This window comes from Natrix helvetica (assembly GCF_964273705.1).
Source record: "Natrix helvetica genome assembly, chromosome: 5".
Taxonomy (NCBI): domain Eukaryota; kingdom Metazoa; phylum Chordata; class Lepidosauria; order Squamata; family Natricidae; genus Natrix; species Natrix helvetica.
In genome coordinates this window covers 154,244,052-154,264,724 of record NC_138551.1, presented here as the reverse complement: position 1 = coordinate 154,264,724, position 20,673 = coordinate 154,244,052, and the positions used below count along the sequence as shown (strand labels likewise).

The 20,673-nt window shown below is 58.1% G+C and overlaps 1 protein-coding gene across 4 annotated transcripts; it reads left to right on the top strand.

The window, feature by feature from the left end:
• Positions 1 to 712: 712 nt before the first annotated feature.
• On the top strand, positions 713 to 20,556 carry PRDM2 (PR/SET domain 2). 4 transcript variants are annotated; one of them, XM_081955106.1, is made up of 10 exons: positions 713 to 811; positions 1,759 to 1,829; positions 3,924 to 3,952; positions 5,654 to 5,771; positions 6,477 to 6,580; positions 6,749 to 6,901; positions 9,613 to 9,742; positions 12,883 to 12,999; positions 14,173 to 18,583; positions 19,341 to 20,556. In XM_081955106.1, exons 5-10 carry the CDS (start codon positions 6,572 to 6,574, stop codon positions 19,351 to 19,353), a joined length of 4,833 nt encoding a protein of 1,610 aa, XP_081811232.1. In that variant the 5' UTR covers positions 713 to 811; positions 1,759 to 1,829; positions 3,924 to 3,952; positions 5,654 to 5,771; positions 6,477 to 6,571; the 3' UTR covers positions 19,354 to 20,556. The 4 variants fall into 4 exon arrangements, with proteins under 4 accessions (XP_081811232.1, XP_081811233.1, XP_081811234.1 ...); XM_081955107.1 differs by having other exon boundaries at positions 5,654 to 5,775; XM_081955108.1 differs by having other exon boundaries at positions 1,759 to 1,841.
• Positions 20,557 to 20,673: the final 117 nt, after the last annotated feature.

The window sequence follows — 20,673 nt, the reverse complement described above, 5'->3', positions numbered from 1 at the left end:
GATAAAGGGCAGATGGAAATAAACAAACAATTACCCATCCTGCACCGAACAAAGGGATGAAAACTTATCTAATGCCTCCATGCAAACGTATGGAAGGGATACAAATAAGCTCCAACTCAGAGGGAGGGAGGGAGGGAGGGAGGGAGGGAGGGAGGAAGGGATTAAGACTGGCAGCCAGAGAGAAAGGACCAACTGATGGCTATCCTACCTGTGGGAATCCTTGGACGGAGGAGGGTCAGGGAAGGAAAGAAATCAAAGCAGAGGAGGAGGAGGAGGAGGATTCTTATGGAATTAGAGGCGCTTCAGGTATGAAGCCCAGAACAGAGGAAATGATCATTTTAATGCTTAGGGCACAAAACATTTGGACCCAGGCGACACAGGCCCTTTCATGGAGGGGAGGGGGCTCTTTCTAGTGAAATAAAATAAAAGAAAATTAAAAGAAAAAGGAGGAAGGAGGGAGGGAGGGAGGGGGGAGATGACAGGGGCCCTGTGAGGGGGAGGGAAGAGAAGGGGGGCTCGGGGGGGGAAAGGAAGGGAGGGGGGCCATAACAACCCAGTGAGGTGGGCCGGGGCTGGGCCGAGCTCGGGGGGGGGGAGCGAGAGATAGAGGCGGGAGGGGGCTTGGGGGTGGAGCTTGGAGAGAGGGAGGGGTTGGGGGTGGACTCACTGGCGGCTTCCATGCAGGCGGGGCCGCCGTGAGGCGGGAAAGGAGGGCGGGGCTTACCCTGCCCCCGGCGTCGACGTCACTTCCGGGCCGCGGCGGCCAAGATGGCGACAGGGGGGTCCTGCCGTTGCCGGGAGAGCCGCGCAGGTGAGGACCCCGCCCCCTCCCCTTCCCCCCGCCGGCCTGGAGGGGGGGGCAGGGCGAGTCCCTGCGGGAGGGGAGGGCCTCTGCCCTGGGGGGGGAGGCTCAGCTGCTCCCTCCGGGGCTCGCGGGGGGCTCTGAAAGAGAGAGAGAGACCCCCCCCCTCCCTTGAAGCCCCGACCTTTCGCCCCGCCCAGGCCGGAGGGAGGCGTTGGAGGGAGGAGTGGGGGGGGGAAGAGCCTGTGGACCGCATCGCCTTCGCACCCAGCCCCCCCCCCCCCCGCTCCCAAGAGGTGGAGAGGCCCCGTGGCAGGGAGGGCTCCGGCGGGAGGCAGGGGAAGAAGAGCGATGCCCTCAGCCCAGCCTCCCGCCTCCCCCCTGCCCAGAGCACCCCGGGCGCCTCTCGACCTCTGGGAGGGAGGGAGGGTGGGAGGCAGGCAGGCTCTGCGTGTGGGTGGGTGGGTGTTGGGGGTGGTGGTGGAATTGCTGAACAAATAACTCCTACCTGCTGTTCTACTCTGCCTTCCGGCGGCGCTTGGTAGCTGGGGAACCGGTCTCCCTCCCCCCCTCCTGTTTCAGGAGATGGGCCAGCTCCTCGAGGCCTCCCTTACCAGGCAGGCGCATGGTGGGTAGGACAAGCGGTAGTGAAGTTGGCAGATGTACCTAAGGCGGCAGGTGCCTCTAGTGCAGGGCAGACCCTGAATAAAAGCAGAGAGAAGGAGGGAGAGGAAGAGAGAGGGAATGGGAGACCGTGTCTCAGACTCTACATAGAGTGCGTCATGCTCTGTCATAATCACCATCTTGTGTTGCATCCCTTCAAAGCAAATGGTCCTGGCGGAAAAATGAATAAGGTGCATATGAAACAATGGAGCTGGGGGCTTTTACAATGACTTGCTAAAATTACTTTTAATTATGAGGCTTAAGGTATGACCGTTATCTGTTCCCTGTTCCAGGTTTCGTGTAATCACAAGAGCTTCTTCCTATTTCACTTCTCGGAGCACGTCAGGATTCCAGAATGAATCAGGTGAGTTAAAATGTAAGACTCAAAATTATTTCTACTGATTTTCACTGGGTTGTGTATGTAAACAGGTGCCGGTAGTAATCTGCATCCAGATGCCTTCCAATGGGCCCTTTTCCAAGGACCACGGAAGCTTCTTTTATGGTGGAGAGGTAAGAATGGCCTGCAGGCCCTGCAGCTCACTTCCCTCTTCTACAATGTCGGTCCCGTGAGGTCAAAGGCACACATGCTTCAAAAACAGGTCTGTGTGAGCCCCTCAGCGCAGACACCGTCCTGGAATGAAAACAGTTCTTTAGCCACAGGTTCTTGAAGGAGATGGAGAGGAGGATCCAGCCCCTTCCTCTCTTCGTGGGTAAGCCTTCCATTCCCACCGGAGGAAGCCACCTTCGGCCACTTGGCCCAGGAATGCAACCTTGATTAAGTCTCCCGCTTGGCTGCCTCTTGTGCGGCTACCTTTGCCAGGACTGATGAGCGGTAAGGCTGCTCGTGGTGGAAATCCTGGTCTGTGGACCCCTCCCCTCCCTCCCCAGCAAGTGTCCGGGGGACCAAAGGAAAGGCTGCTGTTCTATGACACTCCCTCTTTTTCAAAAGGAAACTTGTCTATGTTGTGCTAAGTTAACAGCTGATCTGGTTCCCCCCTCTCCCCCCTGTCCTTTTCTGAACTGGGGGGGGGGGTACTGCCCTCCCACATAGGTTTACTGGTGCATTGATTGAAACTGCGGTTTGGGAGTGGAGAGAATGGGGACTTTTGGGGGAGTTTGGGCAGTGTTGGTCTCCCAGGTGACATTTGTACAGGTGTTGGGGACCCTTGGGATTACTTGAACTGCTTGTGGGAGAAATCTTCCCCTGGAATAATTCCAGATGGCCGGATTACATAAGAGCTGGAATACATGCCATTGGCCGACACTTCCAGGGGTGAGCAATGACATGCCCTGAAGGACGGCTGACAGCAGGGTCCTCAGACTGGTGCTTTTGCTTGGCCTGTGTGGTGGAAGTCGGAGGCTTGTCTGGGGGGGGGGGGTGGAGAACGGCTCCTTTCAAATCAACCCAGGTATCCAGGGTGGCTGTTTCTGACTTACAAAAAAGCTGGGATACAGAAGGGGGAGGGGGAAGCAAGTACCATGTTTTTAAAGAGACCCAGGGAAGATCTTTCATAACTCTTCCCTGCAAGGTAGAAATAAAGGGGTCCTGGCAGGGTTTGGGCCTGGGGAGCCTGGGGCTGGGGGGGGGGGGGCAGCTGTGGGATGCTGCAGGGAAGAAGCCGCCTCCGGCAGCGACTACACGGGGTCATCTGTTTCCTTGACCCTATAAAACTTCAGACCGCCTTCAGCCTTCTCTCAGAGGCCACCCGCAAAGGAGCAGTGGAAGTTGCTTGCCAGGCCTCTGTGCACCTTCTCACAAGTGGCTGGCCCCGGGTGACATCACCCCCCAAGAGGGCGGTGTGCTTCTTCTCCACCTTGAAATAAAAGCTCTCCTGTCCTCTCCTGCTTGGAAAGGTTGGTGCCAGGAGCAAGTGTGGCTGCTCAGATTCCTTCAGGTTTGGCCAGTTGTGAAAGAAAACCACCAGGAGCGCCTGAGATCCCCGGTGGTGGTTGAGAAGCCAGCGAGATGCCCCTTTGCTTTGCCTGCTGCTAGGTAATTGCATGAACTTTCTGAGGGGGCCACACTGTGACTTGGAGCTGGCTTGAACTGCGAAGGGTCCCCGAGGCTGGTGTGCCCCAAGGCTCTCCAGTTTCCACACTACCCCCAGGCGTCGGAGCCCTTCTTGGCCCCTCTTGGCAACTTCCTCCACGCTCTCGCCTTCTTCCTTGCTGTTTTCTCCTTCGTGCCCGGGGCCTCTGCTGCGTCTCTCTTGGTGTCGCCTCTCTGCCCCCTGTGCCAGTCGCCGCTCTTCAGCCGATCCCAGAGACCTTTCTCTGCAGCTCAGGAATGCCCTGACCGCACAAAGAGCCCCCTTGGCATCCGGGAGGAGGCCGAACTGCCTTTGCATTCACACCCAGCTTCAGTCTCCGAGCATGTTTGTTCCGCTGGAGTTAGAAAGTAAATAAGTTGTGTTGTTTAGCATCAACTACATTGTGTTCTTCTCTTCTCCTTTTTCAGTGCCCTTTGTTGACAACTTGTAATGCCAGGTCTGTATACAGTAACCTCCTGCTTCTTCTGAACCACCCCAGAATGCCCGATCTTTCCTTCTTCCTTTGCTTTCAAGTGCTGACTCGCAATTCAGCTCTGCTGTTATCCTGGCTTATTCGAAGGAGGCGCCTTAATTTCTTACGCCACAACTTTCTTGGATGAGCCTTGGGAAACAGCTTAATTAACAAGTAGGCTCCAAGATTCTTAGTTGTTGATTGATTATATTAATTTAAAGCATTTTACTCAGCTGAAGATGCTTCCGTGTAGTTGCCTGGGACAGGAATAGGCAAAGTTGCATCCCTGACCGTTCCAAATGGCGCCCGCAGAGCCCCGGATTAAATTACAATGGAAACAGAAGGGTTGAATTCTCACGAAGCCATCCAGTCTCTGCAAGCTGCCAATATTTCTGCAGGGGACCCGGCAGGCGATCCTCGTGGCCCCGGCTGCTCCGAAACACGCCCATCTCAGCACATCTTCCTCTTTACGTACCGTGAGGCACTTCTGCTAGGGAGGCAGGTCCTCCCGAAGCCTTCAGCTGGCAACCTCTAGCATCCTTTTGGAAGACAGCTCTTTCTCTGACAGTGAGGGATTGCAAGCCTCTCCCATCTCAGAAAGATCCTTTGACTCAGGCTCGGGAAGGACCACTTGTTAAATGACACCGATTTAAGTCAGAAGGCGCAATTGGGTTGGGACTAAGCAGAAGGTGGGGTCCAGTACAAGGGTGCCAGCCCCCCCCCCCCGCCCCCCTCCGGTGCAGATCGCTTGCTTTCCATTCATTGTAAACTTCATAGTAGTTTTTAAATGCACTCCTGGCATTTTGCTTTGGTGTTGAATGGGTGGTACACTTTGTTTAAGGACGCACACCTGCACGTCTAGAGAAGGGAGCTTGCAGGAGCGTTCAATCCGAAGGCCTTTCAGGTGTTTTGGAGAACGTGTCTTGGAGTCTGAACGGCAGGTGGCTTTGGGAGCCAAAGTTGGGGAAGGAAGGAGGGTGCGTGCCAGCAGGGCAGCTGTCAGGAGGACCCGCTTGGCTTCATGCCCACCTTTTCTTCCTGCTGACCTTCCTTAAGACGCTGGCAAGGAGTTTGTGTTTGAAAGGGGATGTTGGAGGATGAGGCCATGAGGCCCAGAGAGGCAGAAAAAGGTAGCCCTGCTCGACCTCTTCTCCAAAGCCCCCGAGGGAGGGCAGGATAAGAAGCAACGGGTGGAAGATCGTCCAAGAGAGACCCAGAACTCGGGAGGAGTTTCCTGACAGGACAGTTAATCGGTGGAACGGGGGAAGAAGCTGTGGGGACTTCACTGAAGGCCTTCAAGGAGAGACTGGGCAGCCATAGGACCGGGAGGCCCCTATTGCTCTTCTTTCCCACCATTCACACAGCTGCCCGGCCACAGACGTGGGACCAACATGGGCCTCGTCAGAGTAAAGGCCTCTTTGCAACAGCCCCACTCGGGGGGAAGGGGGGTGGCTGTTCCCTTTTGCTGGAGGAGCGTGTGGAAAGGAAGGGGTCCTTTCTGTTTGGGAGCCCAGAGCCAGCAGGGTTGCGTTGCGGGGGATTAGAGGGATTCGCGAGGGAGAGGCTGCCTGCCTGAGGCTCTGGGCCGACTGCAGCATGGTGCTGGTGGTGGTGGGGCTCCTGTCACTGCCTCCTGTGCTCACCTGGGCCCACTTCTTTTCTTCTCTGTCCCGGTTCCCTTTCCAGAACCCAACCGGACCTTCAGGAACAGTTGAGACTTTGGCCGATGTCCCCCAGCACATCCTCCAAGGGCTCCCAGAGGAAGTGAGGCTCCTCCCGTCCACTGTGGACAAGGCCCGGCTTGGTGGGTGAGCCCAGAACCAGCGCCTCGAGCAGGAGGGAGGAGTGGGGCCTTCTTTCTGCAGGCAGCAGGGTTCGGCTTGGCCCCCGGGATATGCACCAGCTTCAAAAGCTGGCAGTGGTTGCAGTTGTTCCTGGGAGATGACTTAAGAGCTCACGGATGATTGTCAGCCTGTGCTTAATGGGTTTAAACTTAATCCACATAGTTTTCACCCATGTGCCCCGTCCGCCTGATGGGCGATGGTCCTTGGCGGGAGGATGTTGCCTCAGAACAACCAAGGGATGCCCAATCTTTTATGAAGGCGGGTGCAAACCTCAGGCAGACCGGGGTGGGTGGAACAGTGGAAGAACAGCCTGGGAAGGCCATCTCCAGGGAGACCAGCAGCTACCCCAAGAAAGCCCTGGAGTTGGCGGGTTTCTGTCACAATTGGGAGCCCTCCATTGGGGTTTTGGTCCCCGTGGCCCATTCTGTGGCTGTATCCCTTTAGCCAAAGTCGTTGTGCCTTGTGGCATTTTCCTCCCTCCTTCCACGCGCCCACAGAGCTGCAGAGGGTGGGCTGAAAGCCGTGGACAGGGCGTGCTCTCTTGCTCTGGACTTTGGCAGGGAGGAAAGGCCTCACAACGCTCAGGGGTCTCGGACCCTTCACCACGGCAGCCGGCCAAGGCCGTGGGGAGGCTCACTGCTCTTTTCTCTCTCTTTGGTCTTCAGGTGTCTGGGCCACAAAGCCCATTTTCAGAGGCAGGAAGTTTGGCCCCTTCGTTGGCGACAAGAAGAAAAGGTCCCAAGTCAAAAACAATGTGTACATGTGGGAGGTAAAGCGGCCCCTCTATTCCCGAAGGGGGAGGGTCTCCGGGGGAGTAAGGAGGGAGCCCGGGGAAGGGATGGTGGGGAGGGGGGAGTCCTCAGGCTGAGGCTCTGACCATCCCTTTTTCTCCCCCCCCCCCCCCCCCCGCAATCTTCTCCTGCTGCAACACTTGCAGGTCTATTACCCAAACTTGGGGTGGATGTGTGTGGACGCCACGGACCCTGCGAAGGGGAACTGGTTGCGTTATGTGAACTGGGCGCGTTCAGGAAAGGAGCAGAATCTTTTCCCCTTAGAAATCAATCGGACCATTTACTACAAAACATTAAAGGTAGCAGTTCGTTCCCTCCCTCCCTCCCTCCCTCCCTCCCTCCCTCCCTCCCTCCCTCCCTCCCAGGTCTTGAATTCCTTGTGAGAAAGGGGGCTGTTTCCATTGAAGGCGGGTGGGATCCAGTTTTTTTCTGCCTTCTTCTCTAGCAGGAGCCCTCAGCCAGGAATGTTGTCACCAGAAAGAATGGGACCTTTCCTTAAAAGTGCATTTAATGTCTTTGGCTCTTGGAAAGGATTTTAATGGGTCAAAACCTTTCAGGCTCCCGTTTTCTCCCTTAGAATCTCCCCCAAAGGGAAAGGACCGATTCTGCTTCAAAACTCAAGTGTGTCTTTCCAGAGGGATGGATCAAAAAAAACAAAACGTCAGGGAGTTTTTCTGTACAGGATTCACAGAATGGCAGCCTTTTGGAAAAGCCTCCGGGTGTCACCAGGGCATGAGGACAGGCGTCCAGGCAGAGGCTGCTTCAGGTGTCGCAACACGGCTAGAGGGGGGGAACCTTTCTTTGCAGAGGCTCTTCGCTGGCCTTCGGCCTAGCTTGGCAGTAGAAGAGGCAGCCCCATTTAGCAGCAGCTCCGTGGCTAAGCCTTGGTTCCCTCCCCTCCATTCTGGGGAGCCGGTTTGAAACTGATAAGGTGACCATCAGTTTCACACCTTTGACTTTTGCCGCCCTCCTAACCCTTCTCCCTCCCTCCCTCCCTCCCTCGGAAGGCTACTTGGCCTGGGATAGTTAACAAGGGAGGGACGGAGGTTTCTTCAACCTTGCCTGGAGAGGAAGGCATGACAAGAGCCTAAGCAGGCCCCCAGTGAGGAATGCCCGTCAAAAGCCATGAAGATGCTAGGCTGGCCGCTCTGTTCCCCATGAAGTCATCTGCTTCCTCTTTTGTCAACCCTTCCTCTCCAATCCTTCTGCTCTGCTAGGAGGGAGGGAGGGGATTCAGCCGCCTCTTCTGACAGCGATGGCCATCCCATGGCTGAGAGGTCCAGTCACATTGGCCCTAATTTTTTTGACACTGTCATAACTTTGAATGGTCACTGAATGAGACGATTGGTAAGCAAGGACTACCTGGGACTTTTTAAAAGGAGGGGTTTCCATTCATAGGCCCTTCACCGTTGACTCCCTTGGTGTCATTTTTGTGGCCTCCGTCTTTAGTTCTGGGGCAGGTTCTGCCGTTTCTCTTGTGGCTTCTAAAGTCAGAACCTGGGTGGAATTGCCCTCTGTCCTCCTTCCCCCGTGGGGAGAAGAGTGGAGGGTGGTTTTCAGAAGGAGTCTGGTGAGGCCACAGGCTCTGGGGTCTGCCTCGTGGTTTCCCTGCTCCGGCCTCTTGGCAGTTCCCCTCCTGACGACCTTTAGCTTCTTTTAATAAGGGTTAGTTTCCAGAAGGGTCGATGCTGCCTCCCTCCCTCCCTCAGGGACTCCAGGTGCCCCCAATGCCGTGTGTTCTAAAGATGTCATTTCTTCATGTACACGTAGAGTCCCTAACAAGGAGTGGGGAAGGTTTGGTTAGGATGCTGATAATCAAGACGTGTGGAAAATGTGACTTTGGTATCAATGTTTCCTTTGGAATGCTTGTTGAAAGTGACGTCTGTGTCTTTGTGTGGTTTCAAGATGGCTTAGGCCTTCCAAATAAAAACAAACTCCCTAGTTAGTTACAAGCTCTAGGAAAGTTTCCAAACATTTCATGGGCAGGTTTAAGGCCATCTTGAAAACTAAGGAAACTAAAGTGAAGGCTTTGGAGTGAAAAATGGCACTTGAGTGGCAGCCGCTATTCTTCCATCGCCTTCCCTTCCTTCCGGAGGGTTTCCAGGCAGACAATCGGAAGGGGAGCTTTGTTGCAGCCTGATTTCTGGGAGCAACAGAGAAGGAGGGACTCTGAGAGCTGCTGGAAGGAGACTTGTGGCTCAGGTGTCCTCTTGGGGAAAGGCGGGGCTGGCCTTGCTTTAAGAGGGTCCTGTAAGCCTTGTTGCGGCAGGGGCTGGGGCTAGAAGAGACCCTCCTCTGACTGGCAGGAGGGCCTCTGAACCTTCCCTACAGCCGTTTCTCCACTGGGGAAAGGGGGGGGGCGCTTGTGCTTGGGGTTGCCCCTGGAGCCTCTGCTGGCTGGGCTCAAGCCATGGTCGTTGGTTGGAAGGTGGGCCAAGGGCCGTTGGTGGGGCTGAGGGGACAGGCCCAGCATCCCTGGCTGCCAGGGCAGGAGTTCAGCCCCTTCCTTGGGTTGGGCAGGTGAAGGGAAGAAGCAAGCAAGTCCCAGGCTTCCTCCTCCTCCTCCTCCTCCTCCTCCTGCTGCTGGGATGATTCAGCCGGGAAACATTTGGGCTTCCTCCTGGGTGTGCGAGTGGCAGACTTGTGCTGCGGTCCTCCTTCCAGCAGAGGGGCTGGGTGCAGCCCTCCCGCCTGGCTCGGCCTCCCTCTCTGACGCTGGTGCAGCAAGGCCAGCCCGCTTGCCTGCCTGCTTGTGACGAAGCCAGGTCCCGCAGGGTTAAAGAGTCCTTCCTGTTTGGCCGGCCAGGCCCTCCTCGGCAGGCAGCCTCTTCCCAGCGGCCCAGAGAGCGGCAGGGGCAGCAGCTGTGCCTGGTCCTCCTGGCCCCCACCCGCCTGCTTCCTCCCCCTGCCTCCCCCTGCCTCCAAGGGGGCCGGCCGGTGGTGGGTGGGCGGCTGGCAAACAACCTCCGGTGTGATTGGTGTCCTGCTTTTGTCTCTTCCCTCCCGGCAGCCAATTGAGCCCGGGGATGAGCTCCTGGTCTGGTACAATGGGGAGGAGAACCCGGAGATAGCGGCTGCCCTGGAGGAAGAGAGGGCCAGCCACCACCGCAGCAAAAGGAACTCCCCCAAGGCCAAGAAAGGTAAGGCCCTCCTACTACTACTCTGACCCCCACACACACACACACACTGGCTGCCCTCCTCTACTGCCTGGGTGGGTGGGCCGGCTGGCTAGCCCTCTCCGCCTCCCTCCCTCCCTCCCTCCCTCCCTGTCAGCCAGCAGGAAAAGACGGCCAAGCAGGAGAGGGGTGAATGATAGTCTCTGTGTGTGTGCGTGTGTGCGTGCTTCCGTCTTCCGTCTGCCTGTTCCTGCTTGTGAGATCCAGAGTGGCTCCGCTCGCTCAGGCGATGCCGCTTCCTTGTTCAGCCAGCTTTCCAGGCAGCTGCCTTCTGGGTTTGCCTTCCCAGCTGGGCTCCATCCCCTCCCACTGGCTTCCCAGCCCCATCGGCCCCTCCCTGGACCCCCATCCCTTCGCTCCTGGCACCCTAGAAGCAAGGAGGGGGCTCCTGGGCCCAGAGGGAAGGGGGGCTCTCTTGACGACGCACCCCCCCCCACCGGGAGAGAGTTTCAGGTGCTTTTTGGGAAGCAGGGCTGACCTTTTTTTCCCCCAGGAGCAAAAGGGCCTCCCTCCCTCCCTCCCTCCTTTTCTCCTTCCCTCGGGCCCTACTAAGGATCCCAGACTCAGGGTGCAAATAAGATTAAGTGCCCCCCCCCCCCCCAAAAAAATCCAAGGGCCAGATTTGCACAGGTTGTGTGGTGAGGATCCCATTTCAGGAGGGTGTTGAAATGGGGCAGTGAATCATCGGCCTCTCATCCCGTGATCTCGGTGGAGCTGCTCTTAGGGCTGCCCTCAAGAAAGTCACTTCTGCCTTTCTCCTGAGCTGTTTTTCGTGGGGCCGACAGGCTGGCCTGTCCCAGAGGCAACCACCGCAAGCCTTTGGGGGGGGGGGGGGCGGAGTGCAAAGTAAAAAAAAAATGGGGGGGGGAGATAATGTTGAGGACGTGGTGTAGATGATTATTATTAAAAAAAAAAAGCCAGGGAAGGCCAGAAGAATGGAAGTGCAGGGTGTTGTTTTTGTAAGAGCTTTTCTAAAATCTTGAGAGCAGAGAAAGGGAGAAGTTAACCTTCTGGAGACATCCTTGTTCTCCTTCATTTTCAAGCTTTGTTTTGTGCTGGGCGTTGCTGGCCACTCACCGCCTGTTCTGACAAGGGGCCCAGCACATGGGTATTTGCCCTGCCTAAGCCTGTGCCAGGCCCCCGTGCAGCCCTTTCCCCCTATCTGCAGGATCTGGAGAGGCTGCCTTAGGCCTTCAGATAAACGGGGTGGGTGGGGGGACTTCCTCAGCAATGGCCCACCCCTTTCTAAGGCAGTTTTCAAGGCCCTTTGGAGGAGAAATAAAACAGCCCAGCCGAATGGAAGAGAACAGATGCTGTTCAGCTGGTAAAAGTCGGCAGGATTGGGCTGACCCGTCCTGTGAAGAGATCCCTCGGCCGAATCTCTCGGCTGCCTCAGCAGCACCGCCCCCCCCCCCTTGACCTCGGTGGGTGAATTGAGACCCAGGCCAGGCTGTCGAGAGATTTTTCAGATGGCCACGCTGGATCGGGCTCAAGCAGAGGCCGGTCGAGGGGTCATTTCCGCGTCGGGGAGTAAAGGGCTTCTGTTTGTCTGGATTCAGCTATGCGGCCAGCCACCCTGAAGAGCCAGCCAGTTGGTTGTGTGGCTGGGCCTGGGCTCCATTGTCCTGGCTGAGTTGGATGGGGCTGAGTGCACCCCTCTTTCCCCGTGAGGGAGTGGGGACTCGTTCTCAGAAGAGCCCCTCTGCCGTTGTGACTGGAGCCCTGAGGGTGAGGTCAGGGTTTCCATCTCATTCGGTGCAGAATGTGGGGCCTTGGAAAGGGCAGCCTTGATTAAAAAAAGCCCCCGAAATGAAACGAGGCAGGAGGGGAGCTGAACGACTGTCACGGCCAGCATTGGTTGCCAGAGAAAACCGGGCAGGCATCTCCCTCCGGCTGGTGCTTTCGCCCCTCCTGGGTGGCACCCGCCAATGGCCAAGGGTTTGTCTTATGAGGAATGTCCCTTTGGGAGGGGATTCAAATCTTCTAAATCCATTCTCTAGTGGAAGTTGGTGGTGGGGTGGAGTGAGGGGGAAGACAGGGAAGCCCTGCCTCTCGCTCACTTCTCCATGCGGGGTTTGGACTCTCTTGGGCAGCGTAACCCAGGAGGGAAGACAGGGAGGCTGGTGGCTCCCTTTAACCTCTTCTCAGAAATTTGGTTTTCTTCTTTTGAAATCATCTGGTTTTTCTTAAATCAAATTGCTTTGGAATCCCAGAATATGGCAGAAGTCGAAAGAAAAGAAAAACCACCCCCTGTTCTGCTCCTCTTCCATATCTTGAGTCTTCAGTCTGAAGTCAAAGGTTCCAAATAAGGATGTGGAAATTTCATAGAAATTAGGAAATAAAATGGAGGAGAATCAAGAAGTCATTTACTGATGGATCATTCTGGGTTTTTTGTGCAGCACAGCTAGAGAGGGGTGTGTGTGTGTGTATGTGAGAGACAGAGACTGTCCGCCTGCTTCTTGGACTCTGAGTGGCTCTAAAGTTACAGTTGCTCTCAAGTTGTCATTCTGGCTGTTTTTAGTAAGCAGAGCAGCTGCTGGCCGAATCGAGGCGGTGAGGGTTAAACCTGCCTTAAGGTCACCCGCACTAAATGCCAGGACGGCTGCTTGAAGGGCCGGGGCGGGGGGGGGTGTCCTCCCTCGCAGGGGCCATGGAGCCTTCCCCTTGCCCTGCGCTCTAGGAACTCTGAGCCTGTGCGTCACACTCAACCCCGGATGGGTTCATGGTGGTCCCTCCGCATGGCCTCTGGGCCTGGGCCCCTGGCACAGCAGAGCCCAAGTGGGGATGGTTCAGTCAGAGGGGCCCAGGGACCCCCAGAAAAACTTCCTGCGGAGTGGGAGGTGGCTCTGGAAAGAGCTTTGAAGGAGGGCAACAGGCCCCGGGGGTTTGGGAGATGTGGAGACTCCTGTCCACGGGGCTCCCAGAGGGAAAGGGCTGAAGAAGCTCCTGTGCTCTTGCCAGCAGCCCCCCAGCCAGCATCGGCACCCTCCTCGCTTAACCAAACATGGCCCCGCTTGGTTGCTTGGCGGAGGAAGGGGGCGGGGGGGATAGCGTCTAGAAAGAAGTGCTACATTTAAACGTCAAGTTCTTCCTTTCCTCGCTAGCCAAGAAAAAAGCCCAGGAGGCTAAGAACAAAGGAAAGAAAGCCAGGGATAGAAAGCGGAAACCTCCTTTGGAGGGTCTGGATTTGACCCCTTTCGACATGAGGGAGACCAAGGAAGGTAAGGAAGGGGGTGTCTCTCTCCTGCTTCCCTCCTAAAGGGACCTTGGTGGGGGGGGAGGTGTGATGGGGGGGAGGGGGTTTTGAGGAATCGCTAAGCACAAGGCCGGGTTGTCATCTCGAGGTCTGCAAAGCACCCCGTTCTTTGAAACGTGAAAGGAAAGGCAATGCACCCCAAGCGGCCCAGAGGGCTTAGCCCTAGAGCCCTTCGGGATGAAAAGGGTCTGCGGAGAAAACAAAAGAGGGAAGTGGGGAGGTCAGGGGCATTGGGTGCTGCATTGGGTGGGGAGAGCAGGCTCTTATGGGAATTGGACCTAGAAGTGTATTTTTGTAATAAATAACTATATATTGAGTTTTGCTTTAAAGGGGCACTGCGTTGCACATAAAGTACCGTATTTTTCAGACTATAAGATGCGCCTAGCTTTTGGAGAGGAAAACAAGAAAAAAAATATCTGCCTTTGCCTCCATGCAGCAAACAGCAAACAGCCTGGTCAGCTTCAGCATAGCCTGATTTAGCTTGAGCAGCTGATTGGCGGTTGGATCTGCCTCCCGGAATACTGCCTATTAGCAATTCCAGGCTGTGGGGATCACCGTCACCCATTGCCGCTGCCACCTATTTCTGCCTCTGTGCGCCTCGTTTTCGTCCTCCACGCGTGCCATTTTTGGCCGCCTATATCCACCGCCTGGAACAGGCCAAAAACGGGACGTGCAGAGGCCGAAAAAGGGACACGCAGTAGCAATGGGCAATGGCGATCCCCGCAGCCTGGAACAGGTGATAGGCAGTATTCCAGGAGGCAGATCCAACTGCCAATCAACTGTTCATGCTAAATCAGTCTCTGCTGAAGCTGACCAGGCTGTTTGCTGTTTGGTGCAAGGAGGCAAACTGCTGGGAGGCAGAGGCCAAAGGGTGGGGGCTGGCCGTTGGCTGGCCGCTCTATAAGACACACAGACATTTCCACCCACTTTGGGGGAAGGGGAGTGCGTCTTACGGTCCAAAGAGTACGATATTTGTGGTTTGCAAAAGCAAACACCCCCCCCCCCCCAGGCAGACTTCAGGGGCAACACACGGAGGTGTTCTAGGATGCTGCTTTCATTTTATCCATTTTATTCATTTGTAAACTGTATTGGCCGCCCACCTGAGCTCAGGGTAACTCTGTGTTCCTCCATTTCTCAGGCCAGAAGCCGGAGGACGAAGTCCCAACGGTTTCCGTGGTGTTGCCCCTTGACCAGGCTGCCATCATCCAGGAGATGGTGAATCAAGACGTGCTCCCCAGCCTGCTCATCTCGAGTGCAGCCTGCGAGCTGCCCGCCATGCATGAGGACCAGCCGGAAGTCCTTCTGTGTGGATCAAAAGTTTTGGAAGAGGATCCAGAGCGGCGGGAGGAGCAGGACGAGGAAGAAGAGCAGGAGCCCCTGGAGGAAGCAGGAGAGGAAGAAGACGAGGAAGAGCCTCAGGAGGAGGAAGAGGAGGACGAGGAGAGTTTATTGAAAGACAATCCAGACGTGGAATCGGGATCGGGGTGTGGGGACCGGCTGGTGGAATCTGTGGAGGAGCAGAGCAGCCTCTCCGAAGACTCTCCCGAAAGCTCCCCCAAGAAAAAACCCTCAGGGAAATGTCCCAAGGCGAGAGGGGAGCCCAGCACTCAGGGGGCGCCCATGTTTCCCTGCCAACACTGCGAAAGGAAGTTCACCACCAAGCAGGGCCTGGAGCGCCACGTACATATCCACATTTCAGCCATCAGCCACGCCTTCAAGTGCCGCTACTGTGGCAAGGCCTTCGGCACGCAGATCAACCGTCGGCGTCACGAGCGCCGCCATGAGGCTGGGCCCAAACGGAAGCTGCTCTCACCCTTGGCCTCTGCCCAGCTGCCCGGGGCCAGCACCCTGGTTGCCGAAGGGGGTGTCCCGAATGAAGCCAAGGCCAGGCAGGAGGGCCCTGCCCCTGAGGCCGAGGGAGCCGCTTCCAAAACACCGCCCCTTCCGCTGCCTTTGGAGGAGAGCAAGGAGCCCAAGGAATCGCACCCATGCCAGTACTGCAGGAAGGTTTTCGGCACCCACACCAACATGCGTAGGCATCAGCGGAGGGTCCACGAGCGGCACCTCATCCCCAAAGGTGTCAGGAGAAAACCGGAGGAGCCCCAGGCTTCCGTGGGCCCGGCCCAGCACGCCCCCAGCACATACCTGGCCAGCACAGACCTAGAGGAGGAAGAGGAGGAGGAGGGAGAGGCTGGCGACCTCATGGACGTCTCCAGCAACATCTCGGAGAATCTCAACTACTACATTGACGGCAAGATCCCGTCCAATAGCAGCACCAGCAACTGTGAAGTGGTTGAGATGGAGCCTGGCGGCACTGAAGTCTTCGGCATCAACTGCCTGCTAAATCCCGTGACGGTGGAGATCTCCCCCAACACCAAGGCGGTGCCGGTGCATCTGGTGGAGGAATCGAAGGAGTCCCCTGTCGGCGGGACCCCCGAGGCCAAAAAGAGGAGAACAGCGAGCCCCCCCCTGTTGGCCAAGGTGAAGACGGAAATGGATCCGGAGCCCATCGCCTCGCTGTGTTCCTTGACAATTCCCCTCACCACATCGACCGTGGAGAGCCTGTCCTTCCCCAGAGAGAAAAGTGTCTATTTGTCCTCCAAGCTGAAGCAGCTTCTTCAGACGCAGGACAACAATAAGGTGGCCCCCTCTCCCCCGTTGCCGGTGGGGGAGATCCCAAAGTTGGGGCTCCCCGCAGCCTCCACCCCTCTCCTCCCGGCCAGCTCCAGCAGGTTCAAGCGGCGCACCAGCTCCCCGCAGCACAGTCCGGGCCTTCGAGAGCCTGGGAAAGCTGGCGAAGGCAAGCCCACTTGGACCGAGGCGGCCCTGAGTGCGAAGCCTCCCAGGGTGGAGAGACGGAGCAACTCCCCCGCGTGGAGCCTGTCCGGGAGGGAGGAGAGGGAGGCGCTGAGTCCAGAGGAATACAAGGCCTCCAGGGAGTGGGCGCCAAGCCCTCCCTTTGGGAACGTGTGCAACCAGCAGCCCTTGGACCTGTCCAGCAGCGTGAAGCAGCGGTCGAATGGGAAGAACCGGGCCCAGGCACCCTGGGAGTCCGTGCTCGATCTCAGCGTGCACAAGAAGCCGTGCAGCGATGGAGAGGGCAAGGAGGCGGCTCCGCCAGCAGGGGGCGCCGTCAAGAAGAAGCCCACCACCTCCATGTTGCAGAAGGTCCTGCTCAATGAATACAACGGGCCGGGCCTGGGGCCCGAAAACCCCTCCCTGGGCATGAGCCCAAGGCCGAATGCCTGCAAAGTAGTCGAAGCCCCAGAGCCTCAGCAGGGCCCGGCTCCCTCAGCCCCCGGAGCAGAGTTGGGCTGCTGTGGCCCCACCACCACTGAGGTGTCTTTGCCGCCCCCCTCGACTTCCCCAGCTCCATCGGCTTCTCCCTCCCATCCTCCCTGTCCTCCCATGCTCCAGGCCCCCACGCCTCCCCCTCCTCTTCTTCCCACTATTCCTTCGCCCCTCCCGGAAGACCCCGGCAGCAGCAGCCCCCCGAGCTCCTGCCCCTCTCCCCTGTCCAATGCCACGGCTCACTCCCCATTGCCCATACTTTCTCCCACTGTCTCGGCCTCCCCTCTTCATTCTGTAGAGCCTCTCGGCTGCGCTTCACCCGGGCCCCCCACTCTCTCTTCATCCTCCTCTTCCTCCTCCCCATCCCCCTCCTCTTCCTCCTCCCCCTCCTCCTCTTTCTCTTCCTCTTCCGCATCACCGTCCTCCTCTCCTTCCCCGCCTCCCCTCTCAGTGGCCTCTTCCATCTTCTCTCCTGGCGACCAGCTGGAGAATTCAGGCCCCCTGGTGACTTTCAAGCAAGAAGAGGGAGAGGCCGAGGGTCAGAGGCCGAGGGAGGACCCCCACCCGTCCAGTGCAGCAGAGGCCCTCCAGGAAACCTTCAGCAAGAGCTTTGTGTGCAACGTCTGCCAGGCCCCCTTCCTCGCCATCAAGGACCTCACCCGGCACCTGTCCGTTCACGCCACGGAGTGGCCCCTCAAGTGCGAGTTCTGCGTCCAGCTCTTCAGGGACAAGGCGTCCTTGTCGGAGCACCGGTTTCTGCTCCACGGGGTGGGTAGCATCTTCGCCTGCTCCGTCTGCAAGAAGGAATTTGCTTTTCTGTGCAATCTCCAGCAGCACCAGCGAGACCTGCACCCCGACAAAGAATGCGGCCACCAGCAGTTTGAGAGCGGGACTCTGCGCCTGCAGAACTTCACCGACCCCAGCAAAGCCAGCGCGGAGCAGATACAGAGCCTACCCAGCGCTGCCGCCCTGCAGCCCTCCAAGGAGGAGGAGGAGGAGGAGGAGCTGAACGACTCCTCCGAAGAGCTCTACACCACCATCAAAATCATGGCGGCCGGGGTCAAGCAGAAGGACCCTGATGTCCGCATGGGCCTCAACCAGCACTACCCCAGCTTCAAGCCACCCCCGTTCCAGTACCACCACCGGAACCCCAACGGCATTGGGGCCACGGCCACCAACTTCACCACCCACAACATCCCCCAGACCTTCTCCACTGCCATCCGCTGTACCAAGTGTGGGAAGAGCGTGGACAACATGCCCGAGCTGCACAAGCACATCTTGGCCTGCGCCTCTGCCAGCGACAAGAAGCGGTACACGCCAAAGAAGAACCCCGTGCCCCTGAAGCAGGCCGTCCGCCCTAAAAACGGGGTGGTTTTGCCTGGCCCGGCCGGCAACTCCTTCCGCCGTGTAGGCCAGCCGAAGAAGCTGGAGTTCGGCGTGGAGGCCAGCCGGGCGGCCTCCAACAAGCTGAAGCTGAGCGCCCTGAAGAAGAAGCAGCAGCTGGTGCAGAAGGCCATCCTGCAGAAGAAGAAGTCCCAGCAGCAGCAGCAGCAGCAACGGGCAGAGCTCAGGACTGGCAGCACGGAGCCCAGTGCCCACGTCTGCCCATACTGCAGCCGGGAGTTCACCTACATCGGGAGCCTGAACAAGCACGCCTCCTACAGTTGCCCCAAGAAGCCCCCTTCCTCCTCCTCCTCCTCCAAAAAGAAGAAGAAGGCCAAGAAGAAAGCAGGGGGATCTTCTCCTGGCAGCAGCAAGAGCGGTGCCAACCCCCGTCGGCGAACGGCCGACGCCGAGATAAAAATGCAGGGCTCTGCCACTCAGCTGGGCAAGACTCGCGCCCGCACCTCAGGGCCCACGGCCGTCCAGCTGCCCTCTGCCTCCTTCAAACTGAAGCAGGGCGTCAAGTTCTCCAAAAAGGGCCCCCCTCCCCCACCCGCGTCCAGAAGCGTGGGCCCAGTGAGAGTGGGCAAGGCGGCCCTGCCAGAGGGGAAGCGCAGCAAGGGGGCCGCCAAGAGTGGAGGGGGCCCACCCGGATTGCTGGGCAAGGCCTCACGCAAGCTGCACATCCGCATCCAGCGGGGCAAGGCAGCCCTGGCCGGCCAGAGGAAGGCCGCCGACCGGTTCAGTGCCAAGTCACGGGAGAGGGTGGGGGGCCCCGTCACCCGGAGCCTGCAGCAGCATCAGGCCAGCTCGGTGGAGGCCACAGAGGCCGGAAGGGAGGAGAGCAGCGCCCGGGCGGAGCTGAAGGACTCCAGGTGAGCTCTTCCGCGGGGCTCCAGGCAGGCCAGGTGCTCCTCCGGAGGGCAAGGTGGGGCTCCTCCTCTTGACTGGGGGAGGAGGGGACGGCCAACCCTCTCCACCACCACCACCACCACCCCAGGTCCTGCTCCAGCCCATAGAGCTGTTCCTCGGGAGGAACTGGGAGGCGGTCAGCCCTGCAGCAGCCAGGGAGGGGCCCTCCGGCCAGTCAGGCCCTTGAGGCATACCCCACTCCCTGGATGGGTCTCTCGCACACAGCCCAGCCAGGGTTCCCCTAGTTGGTGGGGGCTTAGCTCAGCCTGCCTTGGAGTGGATTGGTTCACAGTAACGTTAAGCCTGAGTCCCGTGATGGACTCCTCTGCAGGCCTGGCCAAGCATTGTGTGCGACAGAGGCCACGGCAAGCCTCTGTCTGCCACCATCCTGGTCCTTTCTCAGTCGTCACCCGTGGCTGCTTCTGTCTCCCTGGCCTTCCGGTGTCCTGTTGTGCCCGAAGCCTCGCCTTCTTGCATTATGGGCCCTTGGCCGACACAGCCATGGCAAACGGCAGCCTTATAAGGCTTCTTTCTCAGACCCGGAGCTGCCCGTCTTGCGTGGGTTCCTGTTGTTGTAAACCCCAGGCCTGGCACGAGGCGTCCATCCAACCGTCCAGCAGTGGGGGGGGAGGGGGGGGAGAAAGCTTGTTCACCTCCTGCAACGTCTCCCCTTCCTTCCCCGCTTCTCCCACCTCATGGCCTTTGCTTTCTCCCCTGCAGGAGCCTCCCCTGAGGAGACCTCCACAGCCCAACCCTCCAAGCGTCTACATGAGATTTTCCCGTTCAGGGGCTCGGCCCACCTGACGTCCGGCACAGCAGCAGGAGGAGGCGGACAGCAGAGGCTCCACCCTCCCACCAGGCAGAGCCAAGGATGCAGCAGGCAGTTGCCGAGGGGCTCGCTGCAGAGCTGGCCTCGGTTGCGCCCCACCCCGACCCCCCAGCTAAGCCGGGCGATTCTTAGCTGCAGGGACAAGACCCTCCCACGGAATGCGGTTGCCCCTGCCCTGCCCTGGCAGCCCAGGGATTTTTGCAAAGGACTCCAAGGTCACGTTCCTGGGGGAGCAAATGCCACCTTTGGACTTGGACTCGCTTGGGCACCTGGCTTTCACCTGGCGCAGTAAGGAGGGAAGCCGATGAAAGACTCAGACCGGGAGGAGGGAGGGATTGTGCCGAACGTGCTGGGAGCAACGCTGGTCCGAAGGCCCTGGGGCGAGTGTATCAGGGATGGCAAAGGGTTCGCGAAGGCCTCGGTGTCAGGCCAGCCGGTAGGAAGAGACCGCCAGGGACTCCTCAGCCTCCCCACCGCCTCTTCCCGGCTGGCTTTGCTCCCGGCCGCTGCTTTTCGCCCCTTGGGGAGGGGGGAGCAGGAGGGGCGCTGGTGGGCGAAACGTTTCCCTGTCCAGATTCCCTTGGGCTGGATGAGAGACTTTGGGGGGGGGTTGGTGGTGGATGACCAGCTCCCTGCAGAAGACGGTGCAGCCCCCAGGGGAGGCCGTCCATTTAGGGGGGGGGGATGACAGCAGAGTGGGCAAGCCCCCTCCTTTCCCCTTCTTGTAAAGCAGAACTGAATCTCTCCCCCCCCCCCTTTATTATTTTTTTTTTTTTCAGGAGAGGCGGTTCCCCTTCCCCCCCCCCCCCCTTGCCTTTCTTTCTTTCCATTTGGGTGAAGAGCAGTTGCTTCCTTTGAGTTTGCTCCCCTCCCCCCCCCCCCCAACTTCTAAAAGTTCTTTGTCCTTGACTTAAAAATGAAAAGCAGAATCTACCTCTTAAAATCTGAAGTTCTGATACTGGTTTGGCGACTTCCTGCCACTTGAACCACCTCTCGCTATCATTCCCTTCTTGTCTTTTGGTTGCGTCTCTTCTTCCGGTCCACGGGGGACGTCCACCCCCAACAGTTGTACAAAGCATTGGTAGCAAGTTTGGAAAGGGGGGGGGGGATAAAATATTTAAAATTATTTAAATTGTTTTTGACACTTCGGTTGTATTATATATGTGATTTGCATTCATTTGTTCATGGGGGGGAGAAGAGAGAGAGGGGGGGGGGCTTTGGTCC

Excerpts from the sequence above, each read along its gene's own strand:
- PRDM2 (XM_081955105.1), top strand. Across the intron at positions 5,772-6,476 it reads TGTGGACAAGGCCCGGCTTG|GTGTCTGGGCCACAAAGCCC; the intron begins GTGGGTGAGCCC and ends TTTGGTCTTCAG. Across the intron at positions 13,000-14,172 it reads CATGAGGGAGACCAAGGAAG|GCCAGAAGCCGGAGGACGAA; the intron begins GTAAGGAAGGGG and ends TCCATTTCTCAG.